Source organism: Chlorocebus sabaeus, chromosome 19, assembly GCF_047675955.1.
Source record: "Chlorocebus sabaeus isolate Y175 chromosome 19, mChlSab1.0.hap1, whole genome shotgun sequence".
NCBI lineage: Eukaryota > Metazoa > Chordata > Mammalia > Primates > Cercopithecidae > Chlorocebus > Chlorocebus sabaeus.
In genome coordinates, this window is record NC_132922.1 from 27,909,278 (window position 1) to 27,935,216 (window position 25,939).

Here is a 25,939-nt window from a genome sequence, read left to right on the forward strand (position 1 = left end):
TCCACCACGTGACTCTCTCCAGGAAGAACATCAGTCTTGAGGGGAGAGGTCCCTAGGGATGGGGCTCGTCTAGGTGCATGGGGTCCAGCCACAGGCCTGCCTCTCAGGGTGGCCCAGAAGGAGGGATGGCACCCTGGGGCTGTTCAGCATTCCTGATCACTGCACAGACCGCCCTGTGCTGCCCACCATTCCAGTGACCACAGAGCACTCACACAACCCAAGGCAATGTGCTTTCTCAAGCAGGTCTCAAATCTTCCAAAGTCTTCCATAGGCCTTACAGAGTGACTAATTCCACTCTGTAAGATGGAATTCCAGGCATCCCGGTACACAGTGCTCCTGGGGGCAGACGCCCATCTGGCCTAGGTCAATGCTGGCCAAGGGACAAATGCCAAGCCTGGACGTCCCATGCCAGCCCCTTCCAGGACACCATGCTCCCCTCCGTGGCTCCCAGTTCTGGGTGCACACAGGCAGGGTCCTACCAGGAATCTCTATGGCTCCACCTGCCCCATCTGCCTCTTCTAGGCTCCCACTAACCTGCCTGTTTCCCCATCCAAGGGCCTGACTGCCAGGCCAGGCCCCCACCACGGACACTCACCTCCAGCAGACGCCCTCTTCATCGCAGGGATCGGGCGGGCGCCTTGGGGACCGAAAGTCGCTTTGGGTCTCCCCGCCGCTGGGTCCACATCCAGGCGCCAGCCGCTCCAGTCTGGCTGGAGCTAGGCGCGCTCCGCTCCTCCTGGCTTGGGCTGGGCTTAGCCATGGGCGCGCAGGGCGAGGGTGGCAGTGGCGCGGACTGGCGGGGCGCTCGCGGCGCCGGCCGCCAGCAGGATGAAAGTCGTCTGCGATCAGGTGAGGTGCAAGGAATCTGCCCAACTGCCCCGCCCGCTAGGTGGGGCGGGTCAGCGACAGGCCAGGGATGGACCTTGCGGCGTACTGGGAGCTCGGGGCATCGGCCGGCAGGAGCGGGCGCGCTGCAGGCCAGGCGGCAGGAGGCTCTCAGCCAGCCCAGTGTACTCTGGCGGCGCGGCCCCAAAGGCGGCGCATTCCTGAAGAGGCGGCGGCCCCTGCAGGAGGCCAAGGGGATGGCGGCCTGGGCTGCAGTGGACCAGGGCACAGGCCCGAGGTGTGGCGGCCTAAGTTGGCCTGCTCCTCAAGCGGGCAAGTGCTTTGTCCCGAGGCCTGGGGATGGCCTCTGCCTACCCACTCCCTTCCTGGTCTCACTAAACCCATGAACCCCGCCCCCGGCCCCCTGCACAGAAACCCCTTTCTGGAGCACGATCACCCCATTTTTCACTAAGAAACAGGCTCAAGGCTTAAGAGAGTTCTGGGGGCCCTCCTGGGCCTTGTGGTCCTCTCTGCACCATCCCAGGGAAGGGATCCAGGCCTGATGTTACCTGTAACCCTTCAGGGGTCCCCCACCTCTCCCCTCCTGTGGAATGGGGACTCCAAACCCAGAAGAGGCTCTCGGAGGCTACCTGCTTAGTATCCCCCACTCTATCAAGCCAGCCCCCACGGGGCGGGGTGGGGGGGCCATGGGGCCAGAGAACCCAGTGATGCCCCTGCACACACCCCACAGGGGTGCAGGTGTCCCTTCTCTGCCTTCTGCTTGGGGCATCCACCGGGCCTCACTGATGAGCTCCTAAGTGCATCCCGGGGTCTTCAGACAACTGCCAGACTGCCCCGTACCTGGACAAGTGCTGCGAGTCAGCTCAGCCGGGCTGGGTCCTCCCCAGGCCCACCCTGCATGAGAGGACCATGCAGATGACGGTCTTGCAGGCCAGCCTGTGTCAGTCTGAAGGACCCTGACCCAAGGACGGAGTGGGCCAGCCTGAGGCCTTGATGGCCCCCCTCAGAGCCCAGGTCCACTGATATGAAACAGAGACCTGGTGACTGGGCAGTCCTGTGCTCTCTGCCTGACCCTGGCCATGGAGGTGGCCCTGAGGAAGATGAGCAGGCTGCAAGACTGATGGCCTGTCTGCCTTGTCCAGAGGAAGTGAGGACCTCCCAGAGCCCCGGTGCTCCCATCTCAGCCCAGTGGTAGGCAGCTTCGCGGGGCGGAGACATGCTGGGCGGGCCGGGCCCTCTGCCTGGTGTGCCCACACATCTCTGGTTGCCACTCTGTGGCCCTCATCACCTTGGCCTGCTTTATCCCTGTCACCCTTGTCCCAGCCTAGGCTTACCAGGGCATTGTGGAGTGCATGCCATTCCCAGCCACACAGAAGGTGAGGTGGGGCCCAGACACCCCCAGCCACTCTGCCCCCAGCCTCCTGAAGGGGTGGGCTGTGCACACACTGCCACCTCCCCAGTCGGTGCTGGCTGCCAAGTGCCACCATCTCAGCCCCTGCTGTGCCTCATTGGGTCCTCCCATAGCCACATCGAGACGTCGTCACCCATTGCACAGATGGGGAACCTCAGGCAAAGCTCACAGAGCCAGTGGGAGGCTAAGGCCTGACCCCCACACAAGCATTCTTCCTCCAGGGTCCCTGCACACAGCAGCCCCCAGACTAGGAATTGAGCTCTCACCACAGGGATGGATCACATCCTCAGACGAGTCATGTGGCACTGGCCATCAGTCTGAGGACAGCGCTGGGATGGACCAGGCTCCAGTCTTGGGCTGCTCTGTGCTTGCAGAGAGGCCTTGAGAGACACTTCTGTGCTTACTGCGCAGGCGTCACTTCAATTATCAGTGATCCAGAGCGGCCTACTACAGCTGAAGATTGTGACCCCACCCCCTCTCTCATAGGTTTAAAGCCCCTCCCACCCCTCCTGCAGCAGCCAAAGTGGCCATTCTGGGGCATGGGATGGACATGGGAGGAAATGGGGAGCCAGGGCTGTCCTGGAGGCTTCTGGCACCGGAACCCTCTCCAGCCACCAAGCCCAGCTGTTCCCTGTTGCTCTGGGCTGAGGCCTGGGCCTCCACCTGCCCACAGTTCTGTGCAGTGGGAACAGGGCGGAGGCCTGCAGAGGGAGTGCTGAGGGATAGGCTGGTTGACTGTCTGCCACCTCGGTCAGCACCCTGGCCAGCGCCCTCCTCTCTGGAAGCTGGGCCCCCTTCTGAGTGCTGGCTGGCTGGTTAGGTGCGGGCCAGCGTTGACAGGGAGTTATAGGGGTGCAGAAGCAGAGTTGAGCAGGGCTAGGCAGCTGGTTGGTCTGCTGCCAGCAAGGCACAGTCCACTTCTCAGGCTGAGCATGTGGGACGGTTTGGTAAGGTACATTTTTCAGGGTGTAGCCAGGTGGGGAGCAGCATGGGGAGTGGTGCACTCTCTGGGCAGGCGACCGCGGAGCCATCACCCCCAGAGCCCAACAGGCAAGAGAGGGGGAGCAGCTGATGGCTGGTGAGGGGCTAGCAGGGAGGGCTTGACGGGGCACAGTCAGTTCTATGGGGTGACCTCATGGGAGGAGCCAGGGACCCTGTGGGCAGAGTCTGGCCGTCTGCTGCCCGGAGTCTATACCAATCAGTTCCTAGGAAGCCCTAGCAGGGGTGCTGGAAGGACAGGCCATCTGTGTCCAGCTGATCCAAGCTCCCAGGCTTTCTGGATACGTGGTCCTGGGGATCAGGAGTGAGCTGGAGACTGGAGGCAGCTGTGCCCTCAGAGCTGGGCAGACCTGTCACACCCTGCCTGGGCTAGGTCAGCAGGGCCACACAGGCATCTGCCTGAATCACTCCCCACCTCAAACCCACCCTGTAGGTCATGTCCTTTGCCAGCTTGCTCAGCCTACCACCTCCCTCCAGTGAGGCCAGAGGCTGCCTCACCTCCAACCCCCACCCCCAACCTGGGGCTCCACTGAGCAGGTGTCAAGAAGGGTGAGCAGGCATTTCGAACCTGCCCTGGTTTTGAGCTTAGGGAAGTGGAGGATGCAGGAGTTTCCCACTCCAGAGGCCCTGGGTGTGTGTGAGGAGCCCTGAGGCTGGGCCGAGCCACTTGGAGACACTGTGCCCCCTCCATCTGAGATCGGGGCCTGGGTGCCCCGGACACTACAGACCTTTTGGGGAACATGGGAGTCGGGAAGTCTAGAGCTGGGACCCACAAGCTGGATTCTGAGCTTTCATCCACGCCCCCCTGACGCTCCCCCAGCCACTGCCTGCGCATCAGGGGAGACAACATCCCCCCATGCCCACCTCTGTCCCCATCCAGGCTGCTCCTCCCCTCATCTGCTGGGATCAGTTTTTTTCTTTAACTGAGCCCCATGGCGGCAAAGGGAGAGCTCCAGGTGACCAGGCAGCAGAGAGGGGAGGGGAGAAGCCCTCAAACAGGCTGGGAGGTGGGAAGCCATGCACTCTGCACAGAGCCACACACAGCAGGAGGGGGCTGGGTGGCCGGTTCAGAGCCCATTCTCTCCTGGGCACTGTTCTGGAATGGCCCCTAGTCTCACTTCGTTCCAAAGATGGGACCCTCCAGCCCAGGGACCCCGGATGGGGTCCAGCCTGGGCAACAAGAACGAAACTCCATCTCAAAAAAAAAAAAAAAAAAAAAAAAAGAGAGAATTAACTAAGGAGAAAGATTTGTACAATGAAAAGTACAAAACATTAGAGAAATTAGACATAAATAAGTGGAAACATATTCCATGTTCATGGATTGGAAGACCTTATATTGTTAAGATATCAATAATACCCAAAACAATCTATAAATGTAATGCAATCCCTACCAAAATACCATGATTTTCTTTTTTGCAGAAATAGAAAAACCTATCCTAAATTCATATGAAATATCAAAGGGCCCTGAATAGCTAAAGCAATCTTGAAAAAGAATAGAGCTAGAAAACTCACATTTTCTGATTTCAAAACTTACTACAAAGCTACAGTAATCTAAACAGTGTGGTACTGGCATAAAGATAGACATACAGACTGATAGAATAGAGAACCCAGATTTATAGTCAAATGATTTCTAATGATGGTACCAAGACCATTAAATGGGGGAAAGAACAATCTTTTCAACAACTGGTGCTGGGAAAACTGAACATCCACATGCAAAAGAATGAAGCTGGATCTTTACCTAACAGCACATACAAAAATTCAGTCAAAGTGGAACAAAGACATAAATGTAAGACTGAAACAATAAAACTCCTAGAGGAAAAGCTTCACGACATTGGATTTGGCAATGATTTCTTGCATATGACACCAACAGCACTAATAGCAAAAGAAAAAGTAGACAAATTAGACTTCAAGAAAATTAAATTTTTATGTGCATCAAAATACACTATTAACAGAGTAAAAAGGCAACCCACAGAATGGAAGAAAATATTTTAAAATCATACACCTGATAAAGGATTAATAAACAGAATATAAAGAGAACTACTAAAACTCAACAACAAAAAAAATCACCAACCCAATTTAAAAAATGAGCAAAGCAGCCAGGCACTGTGACTCACACATGTAATCCCAGCACTTTGGGAGGCCGAGGAGGATGGATCACTTGAGGTCAGGAGTTCAAGACCAGCCTGGTCAACATGGCAAAACCCCATCTCTACACAAAACACAAAATTTAGCAGGTGCATGACTGTAGTCCCAGCTACTTGGAAGGCTGAAGCACGAGAATCACTTGAACCTGGGAGGTGGATATTGCAGTGAGCCGAGATCACAGCACTGCCCTCCAGCCTGGGTGATAGAGTGAGACTCCATCTCAAAAAAAAAAAACAAAAAACAAACAAACAAACAAAAACAAAACAAAGTACTTAAATAGACATTTTTCTAAAGGTATACAAATGGCCAGCAAGCACTTGGAAGGATGCTTAACATCATCAATCCTTAGGGAAATGCAAACCAACACTGCAATGAGACACCACCCCACACCCATTAGGATGAATACTATTTAAAAAAAAAACAAAAACAAAAACAGAAATTACAAGCGCTGGTGAGGATGTGGAGAAGTCAGAACACTTCTTCATTGTTGGTGGGGCTGTATGATGGTACAGCAGCTGTGGAAAACAGTACGATGGTTCCTCACAATATTAAAAATTGAATTGCTGTATGCTTCAGCAGCTTCACTTCTGGGTATATACCGGTGAACCCAAAATATCTGAGACAGGTCTCAGTTTATTAATAGAAAGTTTATTTTGCCAAATTTAAGGACACACCTGTGACATAGCTTCAGGTGGTCCTGATGACATGTGCCCAAGGTGGTTGGGGCACACAGCTTGCTTTTATACATTTTAGGGACATGAGACATCAATCAATATGTGTAAGATGTACATTGGTTCAGTTTGGAAAGGTGGGACAACTCCAAGAGGCAGGGTCTTCCAGGTCATAGGTAGATAAGAGACAAATGGTTGTATTCTTCTGAGTCTTTTATCAACCTTTTACTGAATACACAATTTGGTCTGTGAATTTGCATTTTTACATAAACAATAGGCAGAGAGAGGAAGCAATCCAATATGCACCTGTCTCAGGTGAGCAGAGGGATGACTTTCTGTCCTACGTATTTGAAGATCAGCTATCAGTTTATATTGCCAGGGTGAAATTCAACAGAACTGTTTTAGGGTAAAAATCTTGAGGCCTGCAAGGAATTTCCTTGCAGGCAAATTGTGAGGGAAGTATGTAGCTGTTTTTGTTTTGTTTTGTTTGAGATGGAGTTTCACTCTTTTTGCCCAGGCTAGAGTGCAATGGCGCAATCTCAGCTTATGGCAACCTCTGCCTCCCAGGTTCAAGTGATTCTCCTGCCTCAGCCTCCCGAGTAGCTGGAATTACAGGTGCATGCCACCATGCCTGGCTAATTTTGTATTTTTAGTAGAGATGGGGTTTCACTATGTTGGCCAGGCTGGTCTTGAACTCCTGACCTCAGGCGATCTGTCCACCTCGGCCTCCCAAAGTGCTGGGAGGGTGAGACACAAAATCCCAGTAGGCGGAGGTTGTAGTGAGCCAAGATTGCGTCACTGCATTCTCCAGCCTGGGTGACACCGTGGTCACTGGACGTTCCCTCTTCATTTCTCCTACACTCTTCACTCTCCTGCCAGATGGCCCCAGAACTCCTCTCTCTTGCCACTGATGAACTGCTGTGGGAAAAACCTCATGGCCACTTTGCACTGCCCATCCTCCTGGACATCCTGGCAGCAGTCCGGGTGAGGGGCTCACCTGTGATTCTGAGGACCCTCTCCTCTCTGGATCCTGACATCAGAACCTGCTCCTCCCTCTCTGGATGCTACTCCCCAGCAGCGTTTGCCAGCAGAGACTCCTCTGCCTGGGTTTACAGTCTGTAGTGCATCGCAGTTCAGGTATGGCCTTATTATTCTATCACTACACTTAAAAACATAACCTCTGGGTGATGTAATCCTTTTCCAAGGCGTTAATTCTTATCTCCATGCGTATAAGCCCAAGGTTTTATCTTCATTCAGAATTACACAGATGTAGAATTGCTTTGTTGATTTTCTGGCTTGGTTGTTTGATAGACATTACATATTAAAAACAATCCAACCCCCAAATCTTGGTCGTCTTCTTCCTCTATTTGGCTGTGACCCAGACTCACTGTCAATAAATCACACCTGTGGTTTTTTTTTAATTCCTTTAGAGACAGGGTCTCCCTCTGTCACCCAGGCTGGAGTACAGTGGCACGATCATAGCTCACTGTAGCTTCAACCTCCTGGGCTCAAGCAATCCTCCCACCTTGGCCTCCCCAAGTGCTGGGATTACAGGCATGAGCCACTGCCCTGGCCTCTGCCTGTGTATATTAATTTGTGTATTAGTCTAGGACTCTGGGAGAGTTTCCTCATCCTGTATGTCCCTATGTCCTAAACAACCTGTGACCCAGTCCTGTTCATTCCTCCTCTAATACGGATCTCCAAATGTTCCCCTTTATTTCCACACCCACCCCCAGCCCTTAACCTCTTGGCCCTTGAAAGGCCTCTGAGGAGTTGTTTTTAGGTTTTGGCTTTGAGGAACGAGCCTGCTGAGGTCATTCATGTCCAGGATTTTGTGTGAACATAAGTGTTGTCGGGTAAGGTCCTCCAGGCATCCTTGAGTTGGACGACTCCCTAGAAGGACTCAAAGAACTTCATGAAGCCCATCTCCCTGAAGGACACCACCTGGTCCAGGGCCCCACCATAGATCAGGTCATCAGCATAAACTGCCCACAGCCCCAGCTACGAAAAGACACTCTTATCAGGCAGAGTATTTCAATGGTTTCTGGGCTTCCTCCCCGGAGCCAGGCAAGGCCAGATATTCTCTTGGGAATGAGCAGGTTCTGAGCATCCCAGATCGACTGCATTAATTCTCTGCCACACTGTACATGTTCATTTCTCTGGGGCAAATGCCCAGGGATTGAGTTGCCAGGTTGTTCTGTAGTTGCCTGTTTTGTTGGTGGTGGTGGGGTTTGCTTTATTGGGAGGGGGAATTGCCACACTCTTCTCCAGGGCGGCTGTACCATGTTACATTTACCCAGTGACGTGTGAGTCACCCACTTTCTCCCCATCCTCACCAGCTTTTGGTGCTGTTTCTACATTGTGTTTAAGGCATGCTGATGGGTGTGTCACGTTGCCTCACCATGATCTTAATGTGTATTAGTCTGCTTGGGCTGCTGTAACAAAATACCACAAGCTGGGCGACTTCAACACCTTAAACTGTTTCCTCACCATTCTACGGGTTGGAAGTCCAGACCAAGGTGTGGCAGCATCAGTTCCTGGCAATGGCCCTTCCTGGCTTATAGATGACCCCTGTCACTATGTCCTCATGTAGGCTTTCCTTGGTGTGTGCAGGTGGAGAGAATGGGAGCCAACTCCCTGGGGTCTCCTCTAACAAGGACACAAATCCTGTCTTATCAGGACCCCAACATATGACCTCATTCAACCTTATTATTTCTTACTCCAAATTCAGCCATATAGGGGGTTGGGACTTCTACATATGAACCTGGGGGATATGTACATTCAGTTCATAACAAACATGGCGACCATCTTTTCATGTGCTTACTTGACATCTGTATATACTCTTGGTGAAATGCCTATTAGTGTCCTTTGTCTATTTTGTATTTGGATTTTCAAAAAATGCTGTTGCATTTTGAGAGTTCTTGGTACATTCTAGATACTAGCACTTGGTTGGACCTGAAATTTGCAAATCCAAGCAGCCCTCATCTTATTATGCTTTGCTTCATTGTACTTTGCTGTATTGTATAATCTGTTTTTCACAAATTGAAGGCCATGGCAATCCTGCATCAAGGAAACCTCCTGGTGCCATCGTCCCGCCAGCATGTGATCACTCTGGGTCTCTGTCACATTTTGGTAATTCTCACAACATTTCAAACTTCTTTATCATTATGATATGTATTATGATCATCTGTGATCAGTGATCTTTGACATCACTATTGTCATTGTTCTGGGGCACCACGAACTGCACTCCTATAAGACCATGAACTAATATTGCGTGTGCTCTGAATGCTCCACCAACCAGCTGTTCCCTCAGGTCTCTCTCTCTCCTCGGGCCTTCCTATTCTCTGACACACAACATTGAAACCAGGCCAATCAATAACCCTACAGTGGCCTCTTGAGTGTTCAAGTGAAAGGAAGAGATGTGCATCCCTCACTTCAAATCCAAAACCAGAAATAATTAAGCTTAGCCAGGAAGGCATGTTGAAAGCTGAGAGAGGCCAAAATCTAGGCCTTTTGCACTAAACAGCTAGCCAAGTCGTGAATGCAAAGGAAAAGTTCTTGAAGGAAATTAAGTCCTACTCCAGTGAACACACAAATGGTAACAAAGTGAAACAGTTTATTTCTGATATGGGAAAAGGTTTTGTTTTAGTGCTCTGGTTAGAAGATAAAACCAGCCACAACATTCCCTTAAGACAAAGCCTAATCCAGAACAAAGCATTAACTGTCTTCAATTCTATGAAGGCTGAGAGAGGCGAGGAAGCTGCAGAACTGTTTGAAGCTAGCAGAGGAGGTTGGCTTATGAGATGAAGGAAGGAAACCATCTCTGTAACATAAAAATGCAAGATGAAGCAGCAAGTGCTAATGTAGAAGCTGCAGTAAATTACCCGAAAGATCTAGCTGAGTTCACTGATGAAGTGGTGACACTGTACAACAGATTTTCAATGCAGACAAAACAGCCTTCTGTTGGAAGAAGATGCAATCTAGGACTTTCCTAGCTAGAGAAGGAAAGTCAATGCCTGGCTTCAAAGCTTCAAAGGACAGGCAGATTCTCTTGTTAGGGGTCAATGCAGCTGGTGACTTTTTTTTTTTTTTTTTGAGACGGAGTCTTGCTCTGTCGCCCGGGCTGGAGTGCAGTGGCCGGATCTCAGCTCACTGCAAGCTCCGCCTCCCGGGTTTACACCATTCTCCTGCCTCAGCCTCCCGAGTAGCTGGGACTACAGGCGCCCGCCACTTCGCCCGGCTAGTTTTTTGTGTTTTTAGTAGAGACGGGGTTTCACCGTGTTAGCCAGGATGGTCTCGATCTCCTGACCTCGTGATCCGCCCATCTCGGCCTCCCAAAGTGCTGGGATTACAGGCTTGAGCCACCGCGCCCGGCCCAGCTGGTGACTTTAAATGGAAGCTAATTCTTATCCACCATCCCCAAAATTCTAGGGCCCTTAAGAATTGTGCCAGATCCACTCTGCCCATGCTCTATAAATAATCAACAAAGCCCGCATGACAGCACATCTGTTTACAGCATGGTTTACTGTAAGCCCACTCTGAGACCCACTGCTGCTCAGAAAAAAGGATACCTTTCAAATGATTACTGCTCACTGACAATGCACCTGGTCACCCAAGAGCTCTGCTGGAGATGTACAAGGAGATGAGTGTTGTTTTCATGCCTGCTAACACAACATCCATTCTGCAGCCTGTGGATCAAAGACTTTCAAACCTTGTTATTTAAAAAATATATTTCATAATGCTGTAGCTACAATACATGGTGATTCCTCTGATGGATCTGGTCAAAGTAAAATGAAAACCTTCTCAAAAGGATTCACCATTCTAGATGCCATTAAGAACATCTGTAATCAAATAGGATGAGGTCAAACTAGCCACATTAGCAGGAATTTGGAAGAAGTGGATTCCAACCCACATGGATGACTTTGGGGGTTCAGGACTTAGTGGAGAAAGTCACTGCAGATGTGGGGGAAATAGCAAGAGAACGAGAATTAGAAGTGGAGCCTGGAGACGGGATTGAATTGCTGTGATTTCATGATCAAACTTGAACAGATGAGGAGTTGTTTCTTAAGGATGAGCAAAGAAAGTGGTTTCCTGAGATAGAATCTACTCCTGGGGAAGATGCTGCGAACATTGTTGAAATGACAACAAAGGATTTAGAATAGTGCATAAACTTAGTTAATAAAGCTGCGCCAGGATCTGAGAGTACTGACTTCAATTTTGAAAGGAGTTCTACAGCATTACAAAGCTACAGATCAATCTTTTGTGAAAGAGAGTCAAGTGATGTGGCAAACTTCATTGTTGTCTTATTTTAAGAAATTGCCACAGCACCCCCTCCCCCCACAATCCTTCAGCAACCGCCATCCTCATCAGTCAGCAGCCAATCAGCTTCATGGCGTGATTCCACCAGCAAAAAGATCAAAAAGATTATGTAGGGGTCTCTAAAGGCTCAGATAATCCTTAGCATTTTTAGCAAAGTTTTTTTTTTTGGTATCACAATTCATTAAGCAAACCAATATTCTTTTTTCTTTTTTTGAGACAGGGTCTTGTGCTGTCACTCAAGCCGGAAAGCAGTGGCACAAACATGGTTCACTGCAGCATCGACGTCTCAGGCTCAAGCAATCCTCCCATCTTATATTCCCTAGTAGCTGGGACTACAGACATGTACCACCACACCCGGCTAATTTTATTTTTTTTGTGGAGACAGGGTTTTGCCACACTGCCAAGGCGGGTCTTGAACTCCTGAGCTCAAGACATCTGCCTGCCCTGGCCTCCCTAAGTGTTGGGATTACAGGCGTGAGCCACCACACCCTGCCCAAGAGAGTATTTTTAAATTAAGGAATGTGCATGGTTTTTAGACATAATGCTATTGCATACTTAATAGATTACACCATACTGTAAACATAACATGTATATGCACTGGGAAACGAAAACATTGGGTAAAGGAGTTTATTTCCCTATTTGCTTTGATTGTGGGAGCCTGGAACTGAACCCGCAATATCTCCCAGGAATGCCTGTCTTCTCTCCTGGTCTGTACTTTTTCATTTCATCCTCTTAAGCCAGTGTTTCCCGGAGCCTCGGTTTTAAATGTTGGTGAATTCTGATGTATCCATACTTGGATGGGTCATGCTTTTGGTGTCAAGTTTCAAATCTCTACCTAGTTCTAGGGCTCCATTTTTTCTCTTAGAATTTCTCCCCTGGCCGGGCGCGGTGGCTCAAGCCTGTAATCCCAGCACTTTGGGAGGCCGAGATGGGCGGATCACAAAGTCAGGAGATCGAGACCATCCTGGCTAACACGGTGAAACCCCGTCTCTACTAAAAATACAAAAAAAAAATTAGCCGGGTGAGGTGGCGGGTGCCTGTAGTCCCAGCTACTCGGGAGGCTGAGGCAAGAGAATGGCGTAAACCCGGGAGGCGGAGCTTGCAGTGAGCTGACATTCGGCCACTGCACTCCAGCCCGGGTGACAGAGCAAGATTCCGTCTCAAAAAAAAAAAAAAGATTTTCTCCCCTAAAGTTTTATAGTTTTATGTTTAACATGCGAGTGACCCATTTTCAGTTACTGCTTGTATGAGCGAGGTGAAGTGCATTTCATGGAAGAGTTTATCCTCAACATTTACCTTATTTTTTAAAACCCACGAATTCATGGTATTTCATTGTTTGGATGTACTGGGACTTATTTAACTAGGCCCCTCTCAATGCCTCTGGTTTCTTCTTCGTTTTTTTGTGATTATAGTAAGTAATGCAAAATTGATTTTGTTGTTTTTCGTGTGTGTTTTTATGGACATGGGGTCTCAGTATGTTGCCTAGGCTGGTCTAAAACTCCTGGCCTCAAGCAATCCTTCTGCCTCCTCCTAAAGCACTAGGGTTACAGGCGGGAGACACCACGCTGGCCTGAGAAGGATGTTCTCATCACGAATATATTTGCACAAATGCGCCCCCCCACACCCGTTTGTTGTCATTCGACTCAGTCATGCAGTATGCAAAGATAAAAGCTTACAAAAATGGCCTGGAGACAAGCAACAAAGGAAAGCAACTGCACACGGAGCTGAGTGGGGCAGCGCAGCAGAGATGGTCCAGACAGCTCCTGGCGTGCAGATGAATACTGCATGAGCAGAGGCTGGGTCAGCCGGGCCCTGCCAGGACGCGCCACAACTGACAGCCCATGACAGCACTTAGATCCATGTGCCGCACCAACAGTCCCAGATGACCGGGCTGGGAGGCTGCAGGCAGAGCCAGGAGCACCTGTGCCTCTGAGCCTGCATGTGTAGTATGTGCTGTAGGTGGACAAAGAGTGGCAGGCAGGTGAAAGTGACAGGCAGCCATTCCCACCAATGGCGGGATATCAGACTGCCTAAAATGTTGTCTATAGCATGGTAAATTTTTAAATTCCTACAGAAGGAATTCTGTTGCAAAATTCCTTTACTGTGAAGAATTTAATTTCAGCCAAGAAGTACAGATAACACACTAGTTTATTTTGAAGGTAAATCCACGTTTCCATACATCAAGTTTGCTTGAAGGGTAAGAGATACCTTTAAGCCATGAACACTTCCCCTGGGTTGGTGGTCATGCACAGATGGAATTTGTCAGGAGCAGCACGTAAAAGTGTCTTTCAGGGCTGGGCATGGTGGCTCACGCCCATAATCCCAGCACTTTGGGAGGTTGAGGCGGGTGGATCACGACGTCAGGAGTTCGAGGCGAGCCTGGCTAACATGGCGAAACCCAATCTCTACTAAAAATACTACTAAAAAATAAAATTAGCCGGGCATGGTGGTGCATGGGTGCCTGTAGTCCCAGTTACTTGGGAGGCTGAGACAGGAGAATTGCTTGAACCTGGCAGGTGGAGGTTGCCGTGAGCTGAGATTGAGCCACTGCACTCCAGCCTGGGTGACAGAACAAGACTCCATCTCAAAAAAAAAAAGTGTCCTTCGTGTTAGCAAGTCAGCTCAGTTAATATAGCAGGGAGCAGAAGTCAGGTGTTTAACTCATTTCTAGAAGATATAAGTAATTTCCATCTGAATGGACCTGATCAAACAGATCCAAAGTCTTAGAAAATAAAAGGTTAAAACCCAAGCAAAAACTATATCTCACTCAATATATCCAGTAGTAAGAAGTCCTATTAGGCCTTTTCCAATAATACATCAGCTTCCAAATACAGCACATGACAAAGAAATACTTCAGGAAGATGGAGGAATGGGGAACTTGTTACCGTGCTGGCTGATGACCTTATTACAAGGCTCCAAACAGCTCTGAGGCCATGGTAGATACAGCACCATGGTCCTAGGGTTAGAAAGGAGCCCTAGAAGCAGCATGGACAATCTAATGCCCAAAGCATGGATGAGGCGCCTCCATGCCCAGGACTGCTCCCATCCACCGCTGCTAGAGCACCCAGGATAGGGCACAGCCCGCAAAACGCTCCTCTGGGAAGGGCTGCCCAGTCCACTTGGGGCACCTACACCTCTCGATGAGTAGCTGGGCAAGGACAAGCACATTGAGGGCATCAGATCCAAAGTAGTGACAGGCCTGAGGGCAACCTGCAGGCAAGGGAAATGGTCCCAGCCTTTCCTGCAGCCAAACTGCAGGGCTGGTCCTCAGGAAGAAGTTGCAAAATGATCCTGTTTGCAAAACACAAACACTCTGCAAACAGCAGCCACAGGAGTTAGGTAAATTCTAGAAATTCTCAGTCTTAGGTGCATTTGAAGAAGAATATTTTACTAGTTAGCATAAATTTGCTTAGCACTCTATGTCAAGGGCTTCCTGGCCAGTTAAATCCAGATTACTGCACCTGCATGGTTGACAATGCATCTAACCTCTTGGAAATATCAACCTCTTGCAAACGCAGGCTGTCTTACCACGTGGCACTTACATACAACAGGTGCTCAATAAATGTGCTGAAAGAAGTCAGTGTGTAAAGCATTCCTAAAGTAGGAATCCCCCCTGCTCCCTGGCTCCCTGAGGGTGCTTGAGGCCCAGGGGCTTGTTTGTGTCCCCACCTTCCGCTAGGGCCTAGCATGGTGCTCACTACACCCTAAGGGCCGGTTCAAGCTGCCACCTGTGAATTTTTTCCCTGCCTCATACTATCTTTTTCTGCACCATTCCTCTTCCTTTTGCTCCCTCAACATTTATCTCATGGGATTTGGAGTCATTAGCTTTGCAAATTATTGGGTTTCTGGCCCTTTACCTCACTGGAACAGTTGCCCTGCTGTAAAACGGGGTGAAAGTACCCTACCTGAAGACGAGAAATGAAGTGTGCGCAGTCTGGCCACGGGAAGGCGAAGTGGTCACTGTTACGACTTTCTTACGTAATTGTCCACATGCCCCACTGTCTAAAGGTGCTTAATACCAAAAGCAGAAAGTTTATTTGTTTTTCCTACCCCTGCAAGGGTGGTTTTGAGAAAGCCTATCTGTTTTGGAAAGAAACTGACCCAAGCCCATGTCACTAGTTAAAACATTTCCTTTTTCCTTTTTCTCAGGGAAATGACTCTGACTAGTCACGGCCAAACTGGGTAAAAGGTTCTGTTCTATAAGTTCATGTTCCAATTATATACAGTGATTAGGATTCCCAGATGGCTTGTTCTCTTTTTTTTTTTTTTTTTAATTTTACTTTAAGTTCCGGGATACACGTGTAGAATGTGCGGGTTTGTTATATAGGTATACATGTGCCATGGTGGTCTGCTGCACCTATCAACCTGTCATCTAGGTTTGAAGCCCCACATGCATTAGTTATTTGTCCTAATGCTCTCCCTCCTCTTGCCTTCCTCCACCTGCAGCCCAGCTCGTTCTCTTAAAAGAATCATCATAACGGAGTTTAGCTCGGGCAATAATGGATCTGCTTGGGTTCCACAACTTGGGTATCAGAAGGAAGGGAAGGGCTTCCTCACCTTTTCCAGAAGCAGGGCTGCCCTCAGCACTCTCTGGATCCCAAGGCACAGCCCCCAGGTCCCTGAACACACAGTGTCCTAAGTGCCCCCCTGCACCCACGCTGTCCTCCCAGTGCTTCAGAATTACCTCCTGACTCCACCCCCTGAGAAACAGGCTGGGAATATTTCAAGGAATACGCCAATTCACCTCAATGCACTTCTCCCAGCATTTCAGAGATAACTTCAGAGTGAAGAGAGGGAAGTATGGAGGAGGGGTCTGAAGACAGGAAGGGGTGACCCCCAGGATGGAGGTAATCCTGTGGAATACGCCCAAGTCAGTTGCCCTCAACTGGTCTGCGAGAGCACGAGTCCAAAACCCAATGCCTTCATCTAAATCCTGACGCCACCACGTTTTGTAGCCTTCTGTGCCCCACTTCCTAGTGTGAAAAGCAGGGATCATAACAGCACCCAGCCTGTCCACTGTGGTGAGGACTGAGCGCGTTAAGACACATGGGCACTCAGGACAGAGCGTGGCACAGCCAGTGGTCTCTAAGCATCTCTGCTGCTGCCATCGCTGCGGTGCTCATCAGTGCCAGGTGCTGCTCTCCCACCCGTCCCTGTCCCCTCACAGCCCGACAATTCTCAGCCACAGCAAGGAGCTTTGGTGGTAGAGGAGGGAGGACTAGAACCTTTGTAAACTGACTTTCTATGGGCTGCAGACAGTCCATGCTAAAGGGTAGCTGCCATACCCCTGGGGGCTGCAGGTGAGCACTCTCCATCTTTCCCCTGACCAAGCTGCTCCTCCTCTCTTCCCAAGCTTCCAACACTGGCACTGGCTTCCCGGGACCCATGCCACCTCCAGACTTCAACTGGCAACCGAAAAGAGACAGGGGGCTCGGTGCAGTGGGGTGCCCATAATCCCAGCACTTTGAGAGGCTAAGGCAGGAGGACTGCTTGAGCCCAGGAGCTCAAAACCAAACTGGGCAACACAGAGAGAGTTTGTCTCTACGCAAAATTTAAAAATTAAGTCAGGTGTGGTGGTGTGGGCCTGTAGTCCCAGCTACTCAGGTGGCTGAGGTTGGGGAGATGGCCTGGGACCAGGAGGTCATGGCTGCAGTGAGCCGAGATCACACCACTCCAGCTGGGGCCACACAGCAAGAGGTTTCATTTTGCCTTTACACAGGAAAAGTCACTGTACAGATACAACACTATCTGCTGAAGAATTCAGTCTGGTTAACTCTGGCAGATACACAATTCAAAAGACACCTGCAGATGTGCCTAATGCAGGAAGACTCCTCTGTTAGATTCCCTCATACATAACACATGCACTCTGAGCCAGGCGCTAAAGAGACCTGGCCTAACAGAACATGAAAAAGATACTGTTGTCCTTGCCAAGGTACTCACTACTTAGCAGAAGCTCTTGCCCTTCCACCTCACCTTTCATCAAGGTATAAACCAACAGTCTCACTTCTCTCCTCTTTAATCTGATTTCTGTCTTCCCTTTCTCTTTTCTTTTAAGAGACAGGGTCTTACTCTCACCCAGGCTGGAATACAGCGGCATGATTATAGCTCACTGCAGCCTCGAACTCCTGGCCTCAAGTGATCCTCCCACCTCAGCAGCTGGGACTATAGGTGTACACCACCATGCCCGGCTAATTTTTAAAATTTTTGTAGAGACAGGGTCTCACTATGTTGCCCAGGCTGGTCTCAAACTCCTGGTCTCAAGCAATACTCCTACCTTAGCCTCTTAAAGTGCTGGGATTACAGATGTGAGCCATTGCACCCAGCCTTTTTTTTTTTTTGAGACGGAGTCCTGCTTTGTCATCCAGGCTGGAGTGCAGTGTTGCAATCTCAGCTCACTGAAAGCTCCGCCTCCCAGGTTCACACCATTCTCCTGCCTCAGCCTCCCAGGTGACTACAGGCGCCTGCCACCACGCCCAGCTAATTTTTTTTGTATTACCGTGTTAGCCAGGATGGTCTCGATCTCCTGACTTCGTGATCCACCTGTCTTGGCCTCCCAAAGTGCTGGGATTACAGGCGTGAGCCACCGCGCCCAGCCGCCTTTTCTTTCTTTTAATTTTTTCTTTTTTTTTTTTTTTTGAGACCAAGGCTGGAATGCAGTGGTGTGATCTCTGCTCACTGCAGCCTTGGCCTCCCAGGCTCAAATGATCCACCTACCTCATCCTCCTGAGTAGCTGGGACTACAGGTGTGCAACACCCACACCCGGCTCATTTTTGTATTTTTTCATAGAGACAGGGTTTCACCATACTGGCCAGGCTGGTCTGGAACTCCTGACCTCAGGTGATCTGCCCACCTCGGCCTCTCAAAGTGCTGGGATTACAGGTGTGAGCCACCACATCTGGCCTCTTTTTTAAAACTGTGGCAATCATCTCTCCTCTGTTGAACTTGCCAATGAGACAAAGTCAATGGGGCCAGGCATGGTGGCTCACACCTGTAATCCCAGTACTCTGAGAGGCTGAGGTGGGCAAACTGTTTGAGCCCAGGAGCTCGAGACCAGCCTGGGCAGTATGGCAAAACTCCATCTCTACAAAAAAATGTAAAAAATTAGCCAGGCTTGGTGGTGCACGCCTGTAGTCTCAGTTACTCAGGCGGTCAAGGTTGCAGTGAACCATGATCGCACCACTGCACTCCAGCCTAGGCGGCAGAGTGAGATGCTGTCTCAATCAAAAAAAAAAAAAATGTAATCAACTGCAGGGTTTGGGGTGACAGTTTCCTGGTCATTCCTTCCAGTTTCGTGGTGTCTTTAGAGCTAGAGATGGCTAAAGGCCACCCTCAAGAAAACAACAAGTCACGTACAACTGAGGCCCACGGAGGCAGAACGCTGCTCTCTCCATCGGAGCAGCCCAAGCACTTGAGTGTCTGACACCACCCATCACCCCCCAACTCCATGGGATTAGAGCTGAATTCTGAAGAGTAGGACCAAAGATGACACAGTGCATGGCTGGAGAGAAGGGGAACTCCAGAGTTTAGGTAAATTTCTGAACCACATGCCCACCATGTCCACTATGCCCACAAGCTACTGCATTAAAGTACACTGGAAGCTAAAGGCCAAAAAGGAATCAGATTTTCAACTCTGCCACCTGAAGTAGAAACTGAGAGCCTTATTTACTGCACAGATTTTAGCACAAGTGCCATGCCTCCAGTTTCACAATTCCACCAGCAGCTTAAGCAAAATGGCCTGGAAATTAAAGATGACCTCTGGCTCAGAGTATCGCTAATTTCCTCTGTCCACAAACCACTTTGATTCTCTTTGATTCTCTCTGTCCCTAATCTCCCTATCTAGTGTCTTTTTTTTTTTTTTTTTTTTTTTTTTTTTTGAGACAGAGTCTTGCTCTGTCACCCAGGCTGGATATACAGTGGTATGATCTCGGCTCACTGCAACCTCGGCCTCCTGAGCTCAGGCAATCCTCCCACCTCAGCCTCCAGAGTAGCTGGGACCACAGGTGCACACCACCATGCCCAGCTAATTTTCATACTTTTTGTAGAGATGGGGTTTAGCTATGTTGCCCAGGCTGCTCTCAAACTACTGGGTTCAAGCAATCTGCCCACCTCAACCTCCCAAAGTGTTGGGATTACAGGCATGAGCCACTGCGCCGGCCCATCTGGTCTTATTAAATACTTCATTCTCCGCAAATGCAGATGTTTTCTCAGCTCTGATTATTTTTCCTAAAGTAATGACCCTCCACCTGGCTAGACGAATGCTTCTAGCAAAGGAAAAGACCAGGGTGTGAAAACTGTACTGCAATAGAACATAACATAAAGCTCCGTCCAACCCCCACCACCCATCAGACCTGGGGTGGTGGCAGCAGCAGGTGTCGGGGCTCTCAGGTTTGCCCATTAGTCATCCCTAAGGCCTGTTAGCAAATGGGTTAGGAGGAACACACACTCTGGAATCAGAAAGCCCGGGATTGAGCCCAGCCCTGCTTTCAGTCAAGGCTTTGTCACTCACTATCACTCCATTGACCTAGGACCTCACGAAACCTTGTCATCTGTAAAACTGGGGATAAAAAGTTCTACCTTGAATGCTGCTGTGAGGAATAAATGAGGTAATGTCTATGCAGCACCTAGCACAGATTCCTATAGATAAACAATAAATGTTAACTATCATTCACTATCTAGTCATCAGATAACCACAATGATCTGGTATCTTTAAGTCCTTCTGCTTCCAAAAAAAAAAAAAAAAAGTAAAAAGAAAAATGTATGGATTTTTTTTCCCCTAAAGGTATCAGTGAAGTGAAACTTAAGGAAAACCTGGGCCGGGCGTGCTGGTTCACGCCTGTAATTTCAGCACTTTGGAAAGTCAACGTGGGCGGATCACCTAAGGTCAGGAGTTCAAGACCAGCCTGACCAACATGGTGAAACCCTGTCTCTACTAAAAATACAAAAAATTAACTAGGTGTTGTGATGGGCGCCTGTAGTCCCAGCTACTTGGGAGGCTGAGGCAGGAGAATCACTTGAACCCAGGAGGCAGAGGTTGCAGTGAGCCAAGATCGTGCCACTGCACTCTAGCCTGGGCACAACAGAGCAAGACTCCATCTCAAAAAAAAAAAAAAAAAAGAAAAAGAAAAAGAAAAATCCAATTCAAATCCCAATTCAGGGACCAACTCACTTGCAACTTAAAGCAAATCATGTCACCTCCATTTCTTTGCCTATAAAACGGGAATAAGAGACCCTATTAAACTTTGACGACCTCAGAGACGAGAAAGAATCAATGAGATAACAGGTCATGAAAAAGCTTTCACTTCCTCAAATAAAAAGCAACAAGTAGTAAATCCAAAGCATAATTACTATTAAAATGCCGGGCCCCATAATATTATGGAACATAAATAAGCCAATGATGACTCTTACTTTTTCTAGAACATTAGGTTTGATGGCCTTTTCATCTGTTCACATGGAACCTGCTACAAGCCGGAGGAGGCAAATGGCTGCTTCTAGCAGATCCCAGTTCAGAGGCACGGCCCAGCAAAGCTAGCACTCTGCCAATGGTCAGGCTTCAACCATCCTGGGCCACTTCTCAGATGCCAGTGCCAGGAGAAATTAGGTAATTCATCTGGTTCCACCTGGACATGTGAAACCAACGGCAACCAAAATCCTCACCTGCAGGACTACTCAACAGACGCAGGAAAGGGTCCACTTTGACCCTGTGCTCTTCTGTACTGAATGGTGTACAACTCTTCCAGGGCATGTGCCATCCTTGCCATCCTTCCTTTAAAGTACAATTCATGATCCAGGAGGAAGAGCTCAATTTTTCCCTATTTTTACTTCTAGGTCCAAGACGTGAGTTTCATTTTTAATCTGCCACGGAAATGTATGGAGAGCTGGAAGTTTGAGTTGGAGGAGGAATGGGGCGATCTCATCCCCCTAATTTAAAAACGGAGCATGCAACCAAAACTGCAACCAATTTCATCATCCCCAGGTCTCTCAAACCTAACGAAGAGTGGGAAAATGTACTTTTATGTTTATTGAGCATCTGCTACGTGCCAAGTACTGTGCTAAGTTCTTCACACACATTATTTCCAAAGCCCATTTTCTCTTCCACGCCTAGTAACACCATGGAATAACCACCACGGAACAGGATCATCCCATGTTGGGGGGTGGGGGAAAGAATCACAATATGTAGTCAAGTTTAAGATGTTTCAAATGTTAGCATTACGAACACGAATAAACAACCGTGACTGAGGAACCAGGTCTAAGTTCTGAAACATCCTTTACAGGAGGAACACACAAACCATGTCTTTCCTATAATTAAGAAATTGACTCACGCTACTGAATACACTATAAAAAAAGATTTAAAACTTTTAAAACCTGGAGCGCAAGAAAAACTCACTATGGGACTCGAACAATCTGGGGTCGGATTTCTGACCTGAGAAGTACATCTAGCAATCAAATATGGAATGAACGTCATCCCCTGAGAGGCCCTAGCGATGTGCTCACGGGAGAAGGCAACCACAGTGAACTGGCCTGTGTGCGGCCAGGTAAACACAAGGCGGAGCTTTCCCGCAAGCTGCAGCGACTGTAGGAAGATGTCTTTCTCAGCTTAGAACCTAGTTCATCCTCATCCCTGCGGCACAACGACTGTATATGGAGCAAAGTGTCAGATGGGACCAAATACACATTGGGGGCCTGATATTCAAGTCATCCTCTCCATGCACATCCCACTAAAAAGAAGCTTGGGGAGTGGGGGGAAGCTGTCCACCTGTCCACAGCTGACCTTTATTCCTCTGCATCAACCCATTTCACATAAATCACAATTAACCTCTGCACTAAACACCATTAAAAGAACACAAATGTGGTTTCCACTCTTGGACATACTTTCTCTTCATTCAAAGTCAGGAAAATCAGCCAAGCTACCGGGCTGGTCCCCGCCCCTTAACGGGATGCGGCACAGAGGCCTCGCCTGAGAGGCCTGCCAGAGCACTTCTTCCCCACAAATCACTGAGCACGTGGGGTGGCGGCTAACCTGTGCCCCATGCCAGGCGAAGGCTCTCCCTGCCGCTGGCTTTCTGCTAGGCCAGGCAAGCCCGGCTCCGTGTAGGGCTCCTCAAGGTGGTTTCTAAGCTGGGAATTTCCAGTGTGCCCGGGAGACCTCCAAGAGCGCGGTCCCCTCAGAAGGCAGCTAGGGAATGGAAAGGCGCGCCAGGATCCTCTAGGCCACCTACTTGCCAGGGTCGCAGAAGCCCACCCTCGGCGCGCGCCAGGCCGGTGCAGCGGGACGGGGTGGCCCCGGGAGCCAAGCCGCGAAGACAGGACCCGGCAGAGCCTCGGCCCGGAGCCCGCGGACGCCGGTAAAGACAAACACCTCCCCCGCCCCAAAACCCCCCCGCCCGGCGCCGGGCTAAGCCCCCTCCCTCCGCCTCCCGCCTGAAGCCCGCAGCCTCCCCGCGCTTCCCCGCACCCGCCGCCCCAGAACTCGGGAGCCGCCGGCGCACCTGGCCGCGCATCCTCCGGTGGGAGATGACCACAGTGGGACACCGGGGCTTCCTCGCGGCCCGCCCGCGCGTGCGTCCTCGCGGCCCGTCGGCTGGTGCGAGGCTATAAGCGCCGCTGGAAGGAGGCGCCCGCGCCGCGGCGGTTACTGGCCTTGGCGCTCCCAGGGCGCGAGGCTCTGCGCGCGTCCGCTCTTGGGGCCACCCGTTCCAGAGCCACCCGCCGGGGCCAACCCAGGGCTCGAGACCCCGAGCTCGGGCGCGAGCAGGATGCGGCTCCCCGGGGGCGTTTGGCGCGGGTAGGAGTCCCGAAGCCCCGACCTTACCTCTGCTTCATGCTGCAGTGCCCCTCAGCGCTGGCGTCCCAGTGGCCGGTCCGTGCCGCCCTGTCCCACAGGCCCGGCGACCGTGGAGGTAAGCAGCAGCTGGAGCAGCGGCACAGCCGCGGGAGGGGTGGGCACACTGAAGGGTGGGCGTTGCGGCCCTCGGGCGGCACCACAGGGCCCCAGCCTCCGGGGCGAGAGATCTCAGTGCACCTCGGAAACTGGCAGGCCGCTCCCGTCCTCAGGGACCCCATGGCTACCTGCACGCTCAGCCTTGCCAGAATCTCATGGGATATGTGCAAAAGGCAAAGAAATAAGCTGTCGCCACCCCCTTAGTCCTCTCCGTCTCCCGGCAGGATCCATATGGTACATTCCCCAAAGCCCAACCTGCGAGAAGCGACACGAAGCGGCCAATGGAAAAACCCGGTGGGCGTATCAAAGCCTGCCTGCAGAGAGAAGGGAGGATGTATTTAAACGGGACTCGTTGGCCAGGCGTGGTGGCTCACGCCTGTAATCCCAACACTTTGGTGGAGCGGAGGTGGGCGGATCGCTGGAGGTCAAGAGTTCAAGACCAGCCTGGCCAACATGGCGAAACCCCGTCTTTACTGAAAATACCAAAATTAGCCGGGCGTGGTTGCCTGGGCCTGTGTCCCAGCTACTCAGAGGCTGAGTCAGGAGAATCACTTGAACCCAGGAAGCAAAGGTTACAGTGAGCATTCCAGCCTGGGCGACACAGCCAGACTCCGTCTCAAGAAATAAAAAAATAATAATAAAGGAGACTTGTTTGCTGCTCTTAGCTGCCGCAAAATAAAACTAGGATTTTCATTCTGACACTATCCAGATGGGAAGCAAAGAGATTAGGGGGAATTTCAAATTTTTAGAGGAGGGAGCTAAAAGAAAATATAGAGCAGAGGCCGGAGGCAGTGGCTCACGCCTGTAATCCCAGCACTTTGGGAGGCCGAGGCGGGTGGATCACAAGGTCAGGAGTTCGAGGCCAGCCTGACCAACATGGTGAAACCCCGTCTCTACTAAAAATACAAAAATTAGCCAGGTATGGTGGCACATGCCTATAATCTGAGCTACTCAGGAGACTGAGACAGGAGAATCACTTGAACCCGGGAGGCAGAGGTTGCAGTGAACCAAAATCACACCATTGCACTTCAGCCTGTATAACAGAGTGAGACTCCATCTCAAAAAAAGAAAGACAAAGAAAATATACAGTGAATTGAACCAAATATATCTGTATGATCTTGAGCAGGTAAGTCCAACCCTCAGCCTCAGTTTCGTCATGTGGCCCAATGAGGATACTGGACTGCACTTGGTGTCTGATGGCCTTCACACACTTGGTGTGGGATCCTGTCATCCCTTGCACAGGGATAGCAATACCTGCAAATATTCTTCAATTTTGGGCATGATACACCATCTTAAAGAACTTTAGTTGAAAGTAGATAGACTCTCTGACACCTACCTTCAGCCACAGTATCAACCCCACCTTTGGTAAAGGTGAAGCCAGTCTGCTTTCTGGGTCCCTCATCTCTTAGAGAAGAATATTATTCTTATGTGTGGAGCCCCCCACCTCCAAGTATTCAATAATTTCTACTCTAAGAGTCACCCCTTTCTCTTCCTTCTCTCTTCCTCCTCATAACCAGACAAAGCTTCGATTAATAATTCATTCACCCAATGAGCTGTCCACAATTCCTGCCTTGAGCAATAAACCCCCCTGCTCACCCTTCCCAAGAGCTGCTAAAGTGCTCGTCCCTAACTCAGTCTGTGACACGCCATTCAACCACACATGGCCAGTTGTGCTTTCATCCACACTACAAGCCAAATTTCAGACTTTCAACCATTCCTTGGGGCCTGCTCTGTTTTAAGAGTTTTACACTAGCCTGCTAGGCTTACATTTTGGCTACCAAGCTTCAGCTCCACCTTCTTTATTTCAGAATTTTTCAACCTCCCAACAGCTGATCACCCCACCCCCACTCAACCAGCTTCCAAATCATGTAGGGTGTCTGGGATACCTGTTCTAATAACTCCAGATAACTCATCTTCCAACTATAATCCAAAGACCTCCAGAAAGTGCATCCCTCCAGGAAACCTTCCAGACTGATTGCCAGAAGCTGCTAGCTTACAGAGCTCCCATTTCTACTCTGTGCCCTGCCATAATCCAACTGTCCATGCTCTCTGCCCCAGTATACAATTCTTTTTTTTTTTTAAACAGAGTTTCGCTCTTGTTGCCCCCACCGTAACTCCACAACGCAATACTGTCTTGAGTTTCTTAAGAATCTACTGCATGCCAGATGAAAGATAGTCTCATATATTTACTTATTTATTTTTATTTTTTATTTATTTATTTTTTTGAGACAGAGTCACACTCTGTCACCCAGGCTGGAGTGCAGTGGCACAATCTCGGCTCACTGCAACCTCTGCCTCCTAAGTTCAAGCAATTCTCGTGCCTCAGCCTCCCGAGTAGCTGAGATTATAGGCTCGTGCCACCATGCCCGGCTACTTTTTACATTTTTAGTAGAGATGGGGTTTCACTATGTTGACTAGACTGGTCTCAAATTCCTGACCTCAAGTGATCCACCCACCTTGGCCTCCTAAAGTGCTGGGATCACAGGTGTGAGCCACCGGGCCAGGCCTCATACATTTCTATTATGTTTACGTTTATTTCTATACCTATAATACCATTTCAGTCTCAAAACAGTCATGTGAGGAGAGTTGGTAGAAGTCTATTCACAGAT

At 49.9% G+C, this 25,939-nt stretch overlaps 1 protein-coding gene and 1 long non-coding RNA gene across 2 annotated transcripts; one reads left to right on the forward strand and one right to left on the reverse strand.

Moving 5' to 3' along the window:
- Positions 1-613: 613 nt before the first annotated feature.
- On the reverse strand, positions 614-23,674 carry LOC140709130 (uncharacterized). The gene is made up of 2 exons (XM_073006955.1): positions 23,202-23,674; positions 614-1,064 (listed from the first exon to the last, which is right to left on the reverse strand). Exons 1-2 carry the CDS (start codon positions 23,450-23,452, stop codon positions 614-616), a joined length of 702 nt encoding a protein of 233 aa, XP_072863056.1. The 5' UTR covers positions 23,453-23,674.
- Positions 23,056-24,011, forward strand: LOC140709131 (uncharacterized). The gene is made up of 2 exons (XR_012089527.1): positions 23,056-23,289; positions 23,555-24,011. It is a non-coding gene; the product is annotated as an uncharacterized lncRNA (long non-coding RNA).
- Positions 24,012-25,939: the final 1,928 nt, after the last annotated feature.

Excerpts from the sequence above, each read along its gene's own strand:
- LOC140709130 (XM_073006955.1), bottom strand. The coding sequence starts at position 23,452 with ATGGGGTCCCTGAGGACGGGAGCGGCCTGCCAGTTTCCGAGGTGCACT. Across the intron at positions 1,065-23,201 it reads CACTGCAGCATGAAGCAGAG|GGGCCGCCGCCTCTTCAGGA; the intron begins GTAAGGTCGGGG and ends GGCCTCCTGCAG.